The 19,076-nt window shown below is 34.6% G+C and overlaps 2 protein-coding genes across 2 annotated transcripts; one reads left to right on the forward strand and one right to left on the reverse strand.

Moving 5' to 3' along the window:
- Nucleotides 1-440: 440 nt before the first annotated feature.
- On the forward strand, nucleotides 441-13,961 carry LOC123548307 (pre-mRNA-splicing factor ATP-dependent RNA helicase DHX16-like; the record flags this gene model as incomplete). Its single annotated transcript, XM_053534204.1, has 7 exons — nucleotides 441-572; nucleotides 1,233-1,493; nucleotides 5,178-5,527; nucleotides 6,269-6,487; nucleotides 9,230-9,335; nucleotides 10,108-10,284; nucleotides 11,901-13,961. Coding segments are annotated over 7 exons (1,383 nt in total), but the record flags the coding sequence as incomplete, so codon positions are not given.
- Nucleotides 13,962-15,012: 1,051 nt separating this feature from the next.
- Nucleotides 15,013-17,567, reverse strand: LOC128553091 (uncharacterized). The gene is made up of 2 exons (XM_053534203.1): nucleotides 17,374-17,567; nucleotides 15,013-16,863 (listed from the first exon to the last, which is right to left on the reverse strand). Exon 2 carries the CDS (start codon nucleotides 16,847-16,849, stop codon nucleotides 16,250-16,252), a length of 600 nt encoding a protein of 199 aa, XP_053390178.1. The 5' UTR covers nucleotides 16,850-16,863; nucleotides 17,374-17,567; the 3' UTR covers nucleotides 15,013-16,249.
- Between the last annotated feature and the right edge of the window lie 1,509 nt (nucleotides 17,568-19,076).

Genomic DNA, 19,076 nt, shown 5'->3' on the forward strand with positions numbered 1-19,076 from the left:
CTCTGTTACTATCAAAGCTATTGACTTGAAACTTAAGATAGTTATTTACTATCAAAGTCTACACTAAAAGAAACAATTCCCATAACTCTGAATTGAACATTGACAGAAATATGCTCCTTTTAAACTTAGAATGTTTTGGTTAAAATTTTTGATAAAGTCAAATATCTCTGTTACTATCAAAGCTTTTGACTTGAAACTTAGAATTATTATTTACTATCAAAGTCTACACCAGAAGAAACAATCCCATAACTCTGATTGAATTTTGACAGAGTTATGCTCCTTTTTAACTAAGAATTTTTTTGTTAAATTTTTTGATAAAGTCAAATATCTCTGTTACTCTGAAATTAATGAAAAGTCTGTCTTTAAACAAGTAAACTTCTGGATATATGAGTTAGTATTTAAGGTTTCAGTTTCACCATATGATATTTTCCCATTTACAGGCCCCTGAAGCAGATTATATAGATGCAGCTGTGGTCTCAGTTCTACAAATACACTGCACACAAGATGAAGGTGATATTCTCGTTTTCCTTACCGGACAGGAGGAAATAGAGACAGCCAGTGAAATGTTAACTGTAAGTGGGAATTAAAGGTTCATTCTTAGCTGTTACTCGTTGACATGGTATTGTTACTCATTGCCATGGTACTGCTTCTCGTTGCCATAATTCAGTCACTCATTGGTATTGTACGATTACTCATTGACATACTCTCATCCATCATAGGACATAGTTCCATGTAATAACTGCTGGTTACTTTCTTTATTTGGTGGGCATAAACAGAGAGAAATAATCATTTCAGGATATCTTGTTGCCCTATGAATAATATGTTTTACCAGCTAAAATGATCATAAGTCCTCTATGAATATGATTTATGATTATGCAAAAATAGAAATATGTGTATTGCAGTTTGTAAAAAAAATATAAAATTAAAGAAAATGTACTCAATTTTGAATTTATTAAATAAGTTAAATAAAATGTCTTCGTCAAGCATTTTATCAGATTTAATCAACAAGTTTAACAATTTCATTGTTGAAAGACATGAATGTTTATTCTTTTATCACTTTTCCTGTCAGAATCTCAAAATTTCTTCTTCTTTACCTGTTATAGAAAAAATTAATTCAACTCGTATAACCTGTACTTAAAACAACGTATATGTCAAAGTGTTATTACTCTAGTGTAGTAACAAAATCATGTAATGGCTTTATTTCACTCCCATGTGTTTTTTCTTATCTTCAGGAAAGAACAAGGAAACTTGGATCCAAAATCAAGGAACTCATTATAGCACCAATTTATGCAAATCTTCCGTCAGACCTACAAGCAAAAATATTTGATCCAACTCCACCTGGGGCTCGTAAAGTTGTGTTAGCAACAAATATTGCAGAAACTTCATTGACTATTGATGGTATAAAATATGTGTTAGATCCTGGATTCTGTAAACAGAACAGTTATAATGCAAGGACAGGGATGGAATCATTGGTAGTGACACCTGTGTCAAAGGTAAGGCATTCTATACCTGCCGAGTGTTGATTATAAAGCAGTACTCCTTGTTGCTAATCAGATTTCCAGGCATAGATTAATAGAGAAATTTATCAGTTTCTGTGGGTTTTCTCTATGTCTTCTCTATATTTAGAGATTTAACACTTATAGAGAATTTTATCAATTTCTGTGCTCTTTAAGCTTTGTATATGGTTAACATTCAGTAGGCAGTGTAACTAAAAATACAAACTTCAAGTAGGAACTATCTATTTTAGATATATGTGTAGTTAACTGCATCAAAGTATGTAGACTGAAAAAATTATTAAAATATCATTTTCTGAAAAAAAGTTATTTGAGCTGAAAAAAATGATCCCGGGTAAAATATTTGGAAAAAATGGAGACAACTCCGCTAAGACTTTATGGTAGGCTTAGATGACTATTGACCTAGACCCTCATGCAAACTATGCACTTTTTACCTCTAGGCAGGGAAAAAGCATGCATAATTGTCACATGGATTAGCAATCTGAATAGAAAATTATGTTAAGATCAAATAAGTTAATGTCCTGGGGAAAGTGTGACATTTTCTCAATCTGTGGTGAAATTTGTCAACAAACAGAATTTTTTTTGAAAAAGTCAAAAACCACAGAATTTCACAAGGTAAACTCTGTTGAAAAGGCTACTGCTGGAAAGAAAACAATCTCTGCTACCCATATATATGCGTCAAAGTATGGGAAAAATATATAGAAATATGAGAAAATCAAAGAAATCAATTTTAGGACTGTAAGATGTATGGCTGTCATGATGCATAGCATTTAACATAGATAGGTTACTTTTCCTTTGCACTGATATAACTTAGACCACGATAATCCGTAAATAGCCAATCGCAAAGCAGACTTGTACCCGTCTATATTTCATATACAACAGTAGCGTTGTATATATATCGGGGGAAACTTTGGCAAAAAACGCGTGAATTTCGTGTCAATTTACCATCTAACAATACAGGCTAACTCCGGAGTTAAATGACCTTGCAATATTCTCACCAGTTATCACTGGGATAAAAAATAAGAATGACTTTGAGGTAAATTCAGTTGACAACGTCTAAATATTAATATCGTAAAAATGACCCCATCTTATTAGATATCAATAAAATTGAATTACAATAAACTACATATTTGTAGTGTAGAACCAACTGGGTAAAAACGTAATTTTCACATTCACTGAAACATTTCCAACAGTTGTAACTTTTTATGTTCACTTTTTATAAAAAAAAAACATGTCAGCACGATCCTTACATTTGCAAACAACTGGATCCAGTTGTTTGAAACTTTAACAGGCGATTGAGTTAACGGTCGATTAACTTTATCAGTAGATTTCGACAGTTTAGAAAACTTAGTAAATCAAATGTACTTGTTAAGGATTTTAAACACTAAATCATCTTTACAGTAAAATTAAAACATCATAGTTAGTATTTCCCACCCACCAAGACTAGTATCTTGAATAGAAATTTAACAGGCTGTTAGTTTATCAGCTTAATGCAGTAGTCGTGGGTTCGAGCATCATTGGGGTCACGACCATGACTTCTCATATAACCCCAGTACTAGTTTTCATAGGAAAGGGACTCGAGAGTGGTTACAATAAGCTTAAACAGTTAAAGCTTTCATCACAATCGAGCTAAAACAAATTAGTATAAACTAAACTAAATTACAACCCATTAAAGTTTCGAACAACTTGGCCCAGTTAGAAAGTAAAACAACTACATCATTCTTACAAGAAGGGCACGATATAGTAAAAGGTATTCGTAGTCCTACGAGCATCTACGCTCTAACTATATCCTGATAGACAAAGTAAACAAATAAAAACAATAACTAACTAACTAAATAAATAAATAAATAACCTGGCTATCTTCTTGAATCAACGAATCAACGTATCTGTCATCGTGTTTCACCAACATCCAAACTTCTCACAAAAACTAATTGTTCAGCATGCAGTCCAGTTTTGAGTATTTTTGAGAAATCCATATTTAACTGTTTAGCATTAATTTTGTGATTGCAAATGACTCAAAGTGTTAATGAATGTTAAATCTTAGTAAATCCGGTATTTGAGTAAAACTGAATTTATACAAGTAACCTGCATTCTTTCATATGCCCTACTGACAATTAAGCGCTAACGGTACAAAGATGATATTACTCTTATAAAAACACGTTCATCCTAATTTCTATAGAAAGTGTGGGAGAGTTTTCAATAATTGCAGTTTTTATGTCATGTGGTCTAAGTCGGATAGACAACTCGTGCCGTTGTCTACGGGATATATACAACTCGCTTTGCTCGTTGTATATATCCCGTAGACAACGGCACTCGTTGTCTATCCTATACATGGACAGGATTAGGATTAACAAATGGTGTTCACTCAACAATTTCACTATATAAACAGATTTTTCCCTTGTGTAAAGAAGGCTTAGGATAAGTCTCTACATTCAGGCTCTATTTAGTTAAATATTTTGTGAAAGTATGCTACAGCAGTGAACAAGAACTGGTCTGGTTAGACACTTAATAAGTCTATACTGAATGTAAGTAAGCCTGTATGGCTTTTTCACATTTTTTCAGTAGCAGATACAAAAGTATTTTACTTGTGTCAATGGTAGATTATCTTGGTAGAGACATTAGAAAAAAGCTGTTTGGCTTAACAGTGTAAGTTGACGTTAATATAAGTAATTGAATACAGTCTAACCTGTCTTAAGAGCCAGCCAGGGGAAGCAGACAATTTGGCCGCTTAAGTCAGGTGGTCACTGATCGGAGGTGCTGCCAGTATATGTATTTTTCAGACTTCTGACCAGTTTAGCCTTTAGGCCAATTTCTTTTTCGTTTTTCTAGTATTATTTTACCAGTGTACATTGACGTGCATTAATTTGCCTTTGCAAAACAAATGGTCTTCTAAGCAATCTAAAACTCTGGCGTTATCATTTTTTTACAACAAAATTTGTTACAGACAATTTTCCAATTTCAAAACAAGTTTGTTTTCAATTTTCGCCATTTTGATAAGGGAAGCAACTCTCCGCGCTTACTGTGTACGCTAAAATCTAAGATTGCCGTTATGTTCCGCAAAAGATCGAGTGGTTTATATTTCGTTCCACCATCATAAATTTCGTATAAATTTAAACGTATTTTGATGAAAGAAATATAAAAAATCAGAAATATTATGCTACTCATTAGATATCGAGTGTTATCTATAACCGAGATCAAAGTGTGAACAACAAATTTGACATGAGGTGACACTCTAATTGCCGATAATTACTGGCTAGCAAAAAGGGGATCATACCTTGGTTATCAGTTTTAATTGAGAAGCTCATGTCATTTAATCGTTCTTTTGGTGAAATCAAGTGAAACTTAGCAATCACGTGTTTCTAAAAATTCGTATTTCTTCGGCGATTATCGTCTAAAAATAATGGGTATTTGAAGAAACATGGCCGCTGAAAGGGGTCAAATACGGCAGTCGGGAGGCAATTCCGGTGGCCGCTGGCCGCGGACGAGAGGTTGCCGCTGAATAAAGTGATAAAATAGAGGAAAATCCGTTGGGGCGTCAGAAAATGACTGCTAAATGGAGGTAACCGCTGATCGGAGGTGACCTTTTGTGCAGGTTAGACTGTAATTGTTTAGTGGTACCCATCCAATTAGATAACAGAATGATAAGATTGTTCTATATTTCAGGCATCAGCCAATCAGAGAGCTGGACGTGCTGGTCGTGTCTCAGCTGGAAAGTGCTTTCGTCTTTACACAGCATGGGCATATAAAAATGAACTTGAAGACAATACAATACCAGAAATACAGAGAACTAATCTTGGAAATGTTGTGTTGTTACTCAAAAGTTTAGGAATTAATGATCTCATTCACTTTGACTTTATGGACCCACCACCTCATGAGACTCTTGTGTTAGCACTGGAACAGTTATATGCTCTTGGTGCATTGAATCACAAAGGGGAGCTAACTAAGCTAGGAAGAAGAATGGCTGAATTTCCTGTAGATCCGATGTTGTCAAAAATGATCTTAGCATCAGAAAAGTGAGTATTGAACAAAACTGATCATTCAGATTTATAACACTATTAAATTCAGTTATTCTACAACAGTTTGTAGACCAGTCTTAGATTTGAACTTAACCACTGGACAATCCACAGGTGATTTCAGAAACAGCCAATCAGAATCTGCTGTTTTCAGACTGGTCTTCAATCAATAGATTGGTACTCAAAGGTTACGAAAGTTTCTTTCATCATCTACTTGCCTTGATTTTGTTAAGTGTTAAACTTTACATATTTTGAAGATTGCCAAAATGAGTAGATGAAAAGTTGTTAAAAGGATGTGTGTTTAATGACAGGCACTTGCAGCTCTGTCAATAAATATATGCATTACCATATCCCGCCCACCTAATATACTATGATTACTTTTTATCTGAACTCAAAACAATGATTTTATTCAATAACAGAATCACTGGGATATTTTATTTCTTAAACTTAACATTTTGTATACAAGTGATAGACTCACAACCAAATTTACCAGTTCATACCAATGCTGGTTTATACCTCACTGTCTAAAAAACATTTATCTTCATGTAGACAAAACACTACTAAATTAATATAAACTGCTCTGTACATGAACATTCTTTCTGGTAAACAATACTAGGAAATAAGTTCTTAATGTTTCAGAGACCCTTCGATATTCTGAATGAAATATAGGGCATTTTGTTGACAATTTACCATGTAGTGTCTTTAGTCAGTGCAAGCATCATTTTCATTTAACCATTTCAGATACAAGTGTTCTAAAGAGATTCTTACAATAACAGCAATGTTATCTGTGAACAACTCGGTTTTCTATCGACCCAAAGACAAGGTTGTGCATGCAGATACTGCTCGACAGAATTTCTTCCTTCCTGGTGGGGACCATATAACGTTGATGAATGTCTACAACCAGTGGGAAGAAACTGGGCACTCGACTCAGTGGTGCTTTGAGAACTTTATACAATACAGGTAGGCCCTTCATCTGTCACATAGGAGGTTATATATTTCCATGCAGTGAGTATACAGTGAAAGAGTACAGTTAATTTATGGATGTTTAAGGAAATATCAAAATACTTTCTTGAGGAAGTGGGGACAACTTTGTAACTGGTGCCAGAGGTGGATAGGCCAAGGGCAACAGCTCTAAATGTGATTCTCTGCTGTTCTCAAAATGCATTTGAATTAACTGTTTTAATATCTAATTGATTTCATAACAAAAAATGTGTGTAGTAGCATTTTTAGCTCACCTGAGCCAAAGGCTCATGGTGAACTTTTGTGACCGCTCAATGTCTGTCGTGCGTTGTGCGTCCGTCAGCATTTTGTTAAAAAATCTTCTTCTTGAAAACCACTGGGCAGAATTACACCAAACTTCACAGGAATGATCCTTAGGTGGTCCCCTTTCAAATTGTTCAAAGAATTAAATCCCATGTAGAACACTGGTTGCCATGGCAGCCGAAAGGAAAAACTTTAAAAATCTTCTTGTTCAAAACAGCAAGGCGTAGAGCCTTGATATTTGGCCTGTGACATCATCTTATAGTCCTCTATCAAGATTGTTCAAATTGTGCCCCTGGGGTGAAAAAAGGCCCCGCCTTGGGGGTCACAAGTTTTACATAGACTTGTATAGGAAAACACTTTAAAATTCTTCTTGTCTAAAACCACATGACCTAGGCCTTCGATATTTGGTATGTAGCATTGCCTTGTGGTCCTCTACCAAAATTGTTCAAATTATGCCCCTGGGGTGAAAAGAGGCCCTGCTCCGGGGGGTCTCAAGGTTTACATATATGACTTATATAGGAAAAACACTTTAAAAATCTTCTTGCCTGAAACTGCAAGGCCTAGACTTTTGATATGTTGCCTTTCCTAGTGTTTCTCTACTAAATTGTTAAAATTATGTCCCTTGGGGGAAAAGAGGCCCTGCCCTGGGGGTACCAAGTTTAACATAAACTTATATAGGAAAAAAAAATCTTCGTGTCTGAAGGTTCAAGGCCTAGGCCTTTGATATTTGGTATGTAGCATTGCCTGGTGGATCTCTAACAAGTTTGTTCAAATTATGCCCTTGTGGTGAAAAGAGGCCCCGCCCTGGGGGTCACTTGTTATAATTATGGGTTATATAGGAAAAATACTTCAAAAATTATTAGGTCATATTTCCTAGACTGTTAAATTATAATTAACTGATGCAGGGTTGTTAATAATTACTTGCAAAAGTAATGCATTAAATTAGCATTACTTGGAAAAAGATGGCATTAAATTAGCATTAGCATTACTCATTTTTATCAAAATAATGCATTAAATTAGCATTACATAGGGTGCATTAGCATTAGCATTACCATTACTTTTTGAGAATCATTGCATGTTATTATCACATACACTGTTTGTTTTTCATTAAATCATTTTAGTTTACCTAGGTCATCTACATGAATAGTTAAATACATGTATGACTTCCTTGTATTATATCTGATTTTTTCTTGTACCATTATTTTAAATATATAAAAAAACCAACAAAAAAAAAAAACAAAAACAAAAAAAAACCACCTTATGCTGTATGTTGAATTACAGCATGCATGAGCATTTAAATTGTTAGAGAAAGTCAAGTACCTGTTTAATGGCTCCCTAACAGCCTAATTTAATATGCCATGTAAAAATGTAAAAGCTAGCTGCCTTAAGGTCTTTAACATTACTATCAGTGGCATAGTGTTAATTGATAAAAAGGTGTCAAAAGATAATAGGTCCTGTTTGATATTTTGGGTGACAAATCTAATTATGTCACACTTCTATGGCTATTATAAATATGCACTTGGGAGTTGTCCCAGGTTTTAAATGTATTTTTAAAAATCTTTCAGGTGTACATTGAACAAAAGGCAATTATACCATTAGACAGTTTATTTAAATCAAACAACAATCTATTAGAGAACTGCTATAACCTGTGTAAATAACAGCATACATGTGTATTATATTTTCTTCCAGTGATACAAAAATAATGTCTAAGTAATGCTAAGCATTAGCATTAGCATTACTTACTTTGGCATTAAATTAGCATTATTTTCAATGCTAAAACTGTGGCATTAATCATTACTTGGCATTATTTGAAAAAAATAATGCATTACTAATGCATTACCATTAGCATTAGCATTACTACAACCCTGAACTGATGACCCAAAGCGATTAGGGATCACTTGACTGTGACCTTGACCTACTGGCTTACTTTCTTGTTATTTAAGATACAGCCTTGAAATTTGGATGATGTATACAGTTTTGCACACTGATCTTAAAACTGACTTTCAGTTACCATGAATGTGACCTACAGACCTACCTTCTTAATATTTTAGCATCAGTTTGCCATTTGAAACATATGACTCATATAATTCAGGTGAGCGATCCAGGTTCATCATGACCCTCTTGTATATAATAAACAGTTCGTTTAAATGTTTTAAAAAAGTGTGAACGCAATTGATAAAAAGCTTCGTAAGAGACAAAGTCTTGGAAAATGTTTGTTCAGTTTTTCTGTGCATGAAACAGTTCCTTGTAGAGGGTAACAGTCAGATTACTATATATTACTATATCCCTTCACCTTTGAGGAAGGATGAACAAGTTTTTTTTGTAATTATTCTTTAAAACAATAGTTTATGAAAGTGTAAACTTCTAACATCTTGTAACCAGAATAACAGTCTAACATCTTGTAACCAGAATAACAGTATAAATGTTTATCTTGAACAGGTCAATGAAAAGAGCAAGAGATGTACGTGATCAACTGGAGGGTCTGATGGAAAGAGTGGAAATTGAGGTCTCATCTAATCCACTTGATACCGCCAATATTAGGAAGGTAAGAGGAAATTGATGCCGGTTTAAGCCGTAAAATTCTGTCAATATTAGGAAAGTAAGTGAAAGTTTGGGTATCATCTAATCGATAAGAAACTGCCAATATTTGGATGGTAAGTGGAAATTAGGGCCTGATCTAATCCATTAGAAACTCAATATTAGGAAGGTTAGTGGAATTTGAGGTCTCATCTAATGTATAAGATACTATCAGTAATAGGAAGGTAAGTATAAGTAAGTAGAAACTGTGTCTCATACTGTCAGTGTAAGACAGGTAAATGGAAATTGAGGTCACATCAAATCCTTCAGATGCTGTTAGGTAAGAAAAATGAATAGACATTGAGGTTACTGTAACTTACATTAAATTCAATTAGATACCACCATGCTACGAAAATCAGGTGATATTTTGGGTACATTTAATACATGAGAATGACATAAAAGTTGTGGTCATTCATTTACTGTTTACATCTTTAATACAGTTTAAAGTTGATATCTGAAACTCACGGTATCTCAAAATTCTTGCTATCTTGGAAGACAGTTTTAAGTGCTGTTCAAAAATCGTTTGCACAAAATATTGTTTTAAGTCAAATTTGGGTTATCTCGAAGTAAACACATGATCACTTGAAATTAGGGACACCGAGTTTCACCTGTGGTTTACTTGAAAATACATTAGTCTTACAAAGTTTATGATTTTTTGTCATTTTATAATTTGTTATAGGCTGACATATTGCTCTTGATATGGCCAACTTAATCTGGATTTTTTTTGTCTCCATCTTCAGGCCATTACAGCAGGCTTCTTCTATCACACAGCAAAACTGGACAAGGGAGGTAACTACAGAACTGTCAAACATAACCAAACAGTTATGGTCCATCCAAACAGCTCCCTATTTGAAGACAGGCCAAAATGGCTCATTTATCATGAACTAGTTTTTACAACAAAGGAATTCATGAGACAGGTAATAATAAAATGATAAATGAACTTTCCTTCCCAGCTGCAGTTATCAAACAGATTTAGTTATTGATTTGATATGCATGGTCAGTTCAGCATTTCTGTCAAAGGCAGTGAGAGAGAGAGAAGTTACAGACCAACATCTAGCAAGCTGTTTTGACCAAATGGTTAAGGCTGCTGAGATAAGAGAGTCATTAAGGTGGCGGGCAGTAGTTCATGGGTTCTACCAAGGTGCCTGCCTTGCCTGATATATTGCCCATAGAAGAGCCTAGTGTCTTTCTCCCCTATTAACTAAGCTTGAAAGTCGTCATATGGCATCAGCTCTTAAATTGTGACTGAAAATCTGACAGCTATTGATGCATGTTTGAAATTAACTACATAATTGAATCTCACTTGGTATTACAAACATGAACCTGTTTAGATCTGACGTACCATACATTCACTTACTAAGGCCCCTGAGTGCATTACATTTGGCTAAAGGGGGGTGTATATTAAGATCCTAAAATATTTTTTAAAATTTACCTTTTTTTCAATATATGTAAACTATAAATCCAACTTCTAATGAATGAATTTTAATAATTATAGCACTATCATAGTGCTGGTATTCAGTTATAACTTGACTGACCTTTTTAGCTTGACTATTCAAAGAATAGTCTAGCTATTCTACTCACCCTTGCGTCTGCGCCAGTGTCGGCACCACACTTTGGTTAAAGTTTTACATGCAAGTACATAATTATGGCTATCATTTAAAGGCATATAGCTTTGAAACTTATTTTTCTTTTTCTAGGTCAATTACCAAGCTCACTAGGTCAAGTCCTGTAACTCTGACATGTATTTTGTCCAAATTATGCCCCCTGTTGGACTTAGAAAAAATCCAGGTTAAAGTTTTACATGCAAGTTACTATCTCAAAAACTAATGCAGGTGTTGAATTGAAACTTAACATGTGTCTTCGGGGTTATAAAACTAGGTGATAGCATCAAGTCCCATAATCCTGACCTGAATTTTGCCCAAATTATGTCCCCTTTTGGACTTAGAAAATCCTGGTTTAAGTTTTGCATGCAAGTACACATAGCTATTACTTTAAGGCATATAGCTTTGAAACTTATTTTTGCTTTTTCTAGGTCAATTATCAATCTCACTGGGTCAAGTCCCATAATTCTGACTTGTATTTTGGCTAAATTATGCCCTCTTTTGAACTTAGAAAATCCTGGTTAAAGTTTTATATGCAAGTTACTATCTCCAAAACTAATGCAGATATTGAATTGAAACTTCACATGTGTCTTCTGGGTTATAAAACTAGGTTATTGCATCAAGTCCAATAACTCTGACATGCATTTTGGCCAAATTATGTCCCCTTTTGAACCTAAAACTTCTGGTTTAAGTTTTGCATGCAAGTTACTTTCTCCAAAACTAATGCAGATACTGGATTGAAACTCTATGGATATTTTAACATTCAGGGTAATATTCCTGCTTCTGGGACAATGATTCGAATAGTCGAGCATTTGCTGTCTTACGGACAGCTCTTGTTTTATATGGGGTGGACGTTTATTAGGGGAGAGTGTTTATTAGGGAATATACAGTATGTCTATTATTGTTATAATTTCAATATTTATATCTATCAGGTGATTGAGATAGACAACAGCTGGTTACTAGAGGTTGCTCCACATTACTACAAGGCCAAGGAACTGGAAGATGGATCCGGAAAGAAAATGCCGAAAAATACAGGAAAGTCACGGGAAGACGTGACAAGGACTTACTGACAGCTGCTGCAGATTTTGCCATGTATTCAAACAGCCATTTCAACATGTCTCTTAAAGACAACTCTACAAAGTGTGCTGAAAGATTGTTCTAGAAAAAATGGCCTCAGATGCAGGAATGAAGAGGTTGATTGGAATCTATGGATGAACTCTTTACTCCATAATTAAATAGACATGTACTGGTAGTTAATATCATTAAGAGTAGTGGCACTACTACAATCGTCTACTATTCTTAACCGGAAAGTTTACATTTTTAACAGTCAAAATGAAAGAACATTTTGAATTTATGATGAATGGATATGTATTTACTGGATTTTGGCAAAAGCTTTAAGCTGTACAGTATAAACAGATTTGAAACTTAAACAGAACAGTGAGCAAAGTCTCATTTTATCTCATACAAAACGAGATGTTATCAAGCATGCAATAATGGCTGTCACATTTATATTTGATTAATAAGAGCTGGTAAATCTGACTGTAATTAGATTATGACATGATTCACAAACTATGTAAGTCAGAGATGTACATGTATATGTCTTTATATCAGCTGACTTATATTTGTTTCAATTTTGATTTCATTTTGAAGCAGAAAAAGGATATAAATCAGAATTGGTGATAAAAATGCCCAGACAAATGATACCCTGTTATTTTATAGCTTTTCAGAAACCCTTTCAGTAAAACATTCAGAAATTGTTTTTTATAATGTAGTGATCATTGAACTAACTGAAACCTACAAGTATTATAAAGCTTTTGAAAATTTCTCCTCCTTTTGGTTAACTGATACCTTTCTATAGGTTAAAGTGCTTAAAACACACTGATGTTATCTGCATATGCTTGAAAGAGGCCACTAGCCTAATTGCAAAATTTATGATTTTCATTTCTGCTTAGTTCTGTGATTTCAGGATGATCTATAAATTTATATTTATTAACAGTTTCCAAACTATTTGTGTTACATAAAAAAATAACTGTTGGCATTCTGAATAAGTTTTTGTCACAGAAATATCTGATTAACCAATTCAGTGTATATGATATACCTACTGTATGGCTTGCCAGTCAGTAGTCAAAATGTTGATCTTTGCCAATATAAATTTAGCGTTAAACTGTAGACTGGTCGATAACACATACTATTGACTGGCGATTTATATAAGGAGTCTTGTGATTCCATTTTGAAGTAATTTTCTGTGTTGCACATGGAAATCTACTTACCTCTTTTACGGTCACAGTAACTTTTCTTGTTTTAGTTTGTTTCTGGGAAATGCATACCTGCAACATGATATGAGTTTGCCCACTTAGGGAGAGCGCAGATCTACAAATAGAGGGGTCCCGAGTTCGATATCCGGGAGAGGAGTATTTTCTCCATGGTGATTTGATAAAAGACATTGTCTGAAATCGTTCATTCTCAATCTCTGTTTGTATGCCCCCGAATGGAGGCATATTAGTTTTCAACTGTTCGTCCTTTAGTTCGTCACAACGTTAACTTTCAACGTTAACTTTTTGCATGAAGGCACTTTACTCACGAACCACTGCACCCAGGACCTTCAAACTTCACATGCTAATAGTACTTATTGAATACACGACCCCTATTGACTTTGGGGTCACCAGGTCAAATGTCAAGGTCACCAGGTCAAAGGTCAATGGGCTGCGGGGTGGGGGGAGCATTTGTCACCATTAGTGACAGCTCTTGTTATGTAGGGAAGTTGGTAGTAACTCGCAGAGAACAGGTTAGTACTGTTACAGGATCCTGGAACACTGTTAAGGTTAACTGCCCGCCCTTACATAACTGAAGGTCTGTTGAAAAACAGTGCTAATGCCAAAACAAGCAAAGCAAACATTATGTGACTTGTTGTAGCTGAGAAATGTGATAAATTTATATATTTGTAAAGTATTTGTGGATAAATTTTTCAGAAATAAACTGTATGAAGAACTAAACATTTGTTTATTTCTGATAGGGAGTTGGACATAGTGGCAGGAGGAGATTGAATTCTTAATTCTGATTCGAACAATTCATATCCATGCTTACATTCATATTTTAAATACATGTGCTTTTACTTAGTCTCGCTATTACTTGTTGGTTAAATAGAAGTTCCGATAATAACATGTGACACATTGTTTCTTAGTATCTGTACACACATCCAATTGTTCTATCCCCTAGTATGAATTGGACATGCCTTTATTATCTGGACTTCTGAACTTATTTTTTTTTTGCATTTATGATCCTTTTTAGACTTCGAAACATTACAACTACATCAGCTCATTACATACTTAATTTCTGCTACAGTTTTCATCGTTCTGTGTGTGTGTTCGCATGCGTCCGTATAAATTCTTGTCTGGGCTGTAACTCTGCCATCCATGAAAGAATTTTGAAATAATGTTGCATAAATGTATAACATAATGAGACGATGTGTCGTGTGCAAGACCCAGACCCCTAGCTCCAAGGTCAAGGTCACATTTAGAAGTCAAAAGGTTAAAGTGGTCTGTTTCTTGTCTGGTCCATAACTGCCATTTATCAAGGGGTTTTAAAATTACTTGGCACAAATGTTGACCATAATAAGGTGTGTTGCACATATGACCCGGGTCTCTCAGGTCAAGGTCACAGAATGATTCATACATAAACTATTCTTGCATATTTTGCACAGACAACTAGAGCATTCTTTGGCATTTGTCACTAATAGTGCATGTTGATCTCCGAGTGTCTTCCTCCTAGTTAAATACATACAGCTGTTCAACTTCAATTGTTGAAAGTTAAGAAATCTATCAAAATATTGTATAACAGTAATTACATTGCAGTACAATTGGTGAATCAGTAAAACCTAGGATACAATTCACAATAGGATATTATATTATATCAAAGAGTTGACAAACGGTTACTTGAACCTAATGCAAAATTATGCATATTACTTAAACACAATTTTATTATAGCAAGCTGGAATATATCATGTAACAGGTACAAAAAGAAACACATATTAAATATTTTTTTTTAATATATCAGATTAAACAATGATATAAAACAACAAATTTACGTGTTTTGTACATGTTTTGGTTCTGTTTGAAAATGAAACTAGTCGGTTATGTTATAACTGGAAGCTCTAGAACAATAATAACACCACGTGTTGTATTAGTATTGCATTCTAACCTTTACCTACAAACGAAATACATGTACTTATAACAGTTGAAATAACATATTGCTTTCAAATGTTTGTAAAACACATATAAAGCAGCTTTCCAAATAGAGACTACGCAAAGTTACATAATTAGAAAAGCATTGCAATATTGTACATGCTCTTTCACAGTCTGGGTTTTATAAAACAAAATCCCAACATCTGATTATATCAAATATTTTATAAACGAACAACATCTTTACCAACAATCTACCTGTCCATTACATGTTCTACGGTACTGTTCTGTACTACTGGATACTTAAAATTTGCTCAGAAAGTCTTCCCCCATTAAAATGAATGCCATTTGTAAAGAAATAAACAAACAACTGCTGAAAATTACGTTCTACCTCGTTATGTGAAATTTCAGAACTGGGACATTTTTCCAAATATGTATGTTGCAGTTCGTGTTTAAAGGTGTTGAACAGTCTTTTTCCGGAATTCAGTGTGTATATATCTGTAGACTGGCAATTGTTTCGTAGAATAATCTGCATGTTTTATATGCTGTTCAATATTATCTTTCTATGATTTGGTGTTGTTTGAAATTTGTCTCTCAAACGTAGGGGCTAATCAGCCCCTAGAACTATTAACATAGCACATTCAGACTTAGAATTGCTCAAAATATCGGGAAAATCGTTAATATTACTACTAACATAGCAAATTCAGACTAACGGTTGCTCAAAATGTGGGAAAACTCCGAAAAATCGTCAATATTTGTACAAACCTAGCATATTTAGACCTAGAGTTGCTCAAAATGTGGGACAAATCGTCAATATTTGTACTAACATAGCATATTCAGACTTACAGCAAATATCAGAGTTGCTCAAAATGTGGGATAAATCGTCAATATTTCTACTAAATAGCATGTTCAGACTTATGGCAAACATTAAGAGATATTTACCACCGAAAGTAGGAAATAACAAGAAATTCATATACTGTGTGTTTATAATGAAACAAATGTGACAGTCACATAATAGAATAAACCATTATGAAACTTGAACATGAATTATTTACAGTAACAAATCTTGTCATTCGTGTTCCATTAACCAGATAATGATTTAATCAGTTCAACATAGGCCTCGCGTGACAAGACAACTTATCAAAGTCTTGTACGACATACTCAATTTCAAATTTTTCGTTCCACACATTTTCAATGACGATTTGCGGCAGGCATACACTTGGTGTAACTGTAACATTGGCAATGTTTGGGTGACAGACCAAATCTTTCAGTACCATTCCATTTGACGATTCCAATGACGTATCATGAAGAACTGGTTTCCAGCAGTCATATGTAATTCTGTCTTTCTCTTCTGTATGACTGGTTCCAACCGCCAGTAGCCCTATTGGGTTAGAAGCAACAACCCCTGACGCCACCGCAAGACCTCCTGCCATCATAGATCCGATACCCGCTGCGGAAATACCACCAAGGAGAGCTCCTGCAGCTGCACTGGTTGCGGTTTTACTGGCGATTGCCCCTGCAATAGCACCCGATGATGTTCCAGTTCCTACGGCGGTTGATAAAGCTACCTTGACTGGTTCCGTCTGGACCCAAAGTTTAACAGCAGTCACTACCGCGCCAGCTGCGGTCCCTACAGCCGCTGGTATCACATGTCCAGAAGAGCTTACAATAAACGAACAGGCACCTGCTGTTAATATCGTCATCTTTATTACGGAGTCTGCAAAAGAAACCCAACACAACTTTATGCCTCATTTTAATATTTTTATATCTCGATTTGGTGCGCCGTAAAACCCAAATAAATAAATAAAATAAATATCTCGATTTAATAACGAAAATAAAGATGTCTGTTACCAAGTTACTAATTAAAGAAATCAAATAGCTTGCTGTATGATATGAATGATTCCACAAATATCTAGACTTATTATTCTATAGATATTACCTAAACGAATATAAAACAAAGAAAAAAATAACAACCCGAAACAACAACAACAAAACATATGCAAACATTCACCATAAAGAGACTAGTTCTTTACTGTTCTAAATTTGTGCTATTCCTTATCTCGTGTATTATTTGCAACAACAACAACATGAAAGAAAATGATAATGTATATTAAAACAATAACAACAACAACTCTCGCGCTTGCGATGTTCCCCAAATACCGCATCGTCGTTTAAAAGTAAGAAGTAAAATAAAATATCCTTAAAATGAACAAAATAAACGAGATACCTCCGTGTTAAAGTTGTACCCACTATCAACTGCAAATAATGTTGTTTCAGTCTATTAATAAATTTTCCAAAACTACTGAGCTTGCATCAAGCGTATTATTTTCAATAACAAACATTTAGGTAATTTCCAACGTGGAATTTTCCAAAAGTCTGGTATTCTGACAAAGAAAATTCCACCGTTACGAAATTGAAAGTACGTCGTCTAAAACGAAACTAAACTAAAGTAAGGTATCACCGGCGTATCAAACTGAAATACAACTTGGGTTTGCTTGTTATTCATTTCGCTGTGTTCATATATAAACGCGCAGCGATTCTTTTTTCTGTCATATTGTTTATATAAGAATTAATATCCCGGTGATTTGTCGCTGAATGAAAGAGTTCAGAGGCGAAGAAATTAGCATAAGGGCGCAGCCAGAGTGATATAATAATACGCATCTACAACATGCAAACGACAAACGATGACTTTATTCTTGACCAAATCACTGTTTGGGATCATAACACGATATCAAAGATTAGTATGTACATTCTTGACGACATCCACCAAATATTTACCTGTTTTATGTGGGTTTCTGTTCCAGCGTGCCGCCAGACGCTTGACGTTATGACGTAATAACTGAGACGTACAAGCTGTAAATTGTTGCATAAACCATACAATTTTCAGTCTTATTATTTTTTTTCCGGGTGTGGGGGGTGGAAGAGAGGCTGCGCTCCCTCTTGAATCCGCCCTTGGATATATAACTTTTTTTGAAAAAATATACAACGCCTAGAGCTGATAATAGAGATAACAAAATCACGCCATCATGTTTGGGAATCCTGCGAAAAATACCCTGGGTTCCTTGGAATTTTATCTTTTCTTGAAACAGTAACAGAATCGTCATATCAGTCTGAGAGCCGACACTGGACACAAAACATATACAGTGTGCGTACTAGTACCTGAGAATAAGGTAAAACTCAATATATTGTTATTATAATATCAATTTCTTTTAATAACATCTCAGTATTTACTATCCTTAAATAGCATTTATATACGATTCCACATACATTATTTTTGTATTTTTTTAAATGTTCTGAAGATTTAGGTGATTACATCTTGTCAAAGTTTTCCTTTATGTTCTCATTATAACATATGCATGATATGATATGCATGTGGTGACAATATTGATAGTGTAACGATAACACTCAGTGTACTAAACAACATGTCTAGCGGAGACCTACGGATCGCAGGGTCATGAGTTCGATCCTCGGGCGTATGTTCTCCATAACAATTTGATAAAAGACATTGTGTCTGAAATCATTCGTCCCCCGCTTCTGATTCTTGTTGGATGTTGCCAGTTACTTGCGGAGAACATTATTTGTACTGGCACAGAATCCAAGAAGACTGAAATAATGTCGAAAAACGGCGTTGAACCTAAAACAAACATACAAAAAGCCTTTCGCTGCAGATCGTATGATAATTACAAGAAAAAAAAACCCACCTTAACATGTTTTGCAAGCGTAATGAAATTTTCCGAGCTAAATTAAGCGACAAAAATTGGTGCTATATGATATAGTTTATTGTTAATGTTTCATTTTTACTTTAATGCTCAGCATTATTGTCGAGTCTTTTTTATTTGTTCGACACACTACCATAACAACATTACAAAATATAATGCATTTCACTCATAAATTAGTTACATGCTTTTTCACAATATACTATCCAGGTAA

The sequence above is a fragment of the Mercenaria mercenaria genome, unplaced genomic scaffold (assembly GCF_021730395.1).
Source record: "Mercenaria mercenaria strain notata unplaced genomic scaffold, MADL_Memer_1 contig_3460, whole genome shotgun sequence".
In the NCBI taxonomy this organism is placed as follows: Eukaryota; Metazoa; Mollusca; class Bivalvia; order Venerida; family Veneridae; genus Mercenaria; species Mercenaria mercenaria.

Bases quoted from the DNA above. Each gene is read 5' to 3' on its own strand.
- LOC128553091 (XM_053534203.1), bottom strand. From the start codon at position 16,849: ATGACGATATTAACAGCAGGTGCCTGTTCGTTTATTGTAAGCTCTTCT.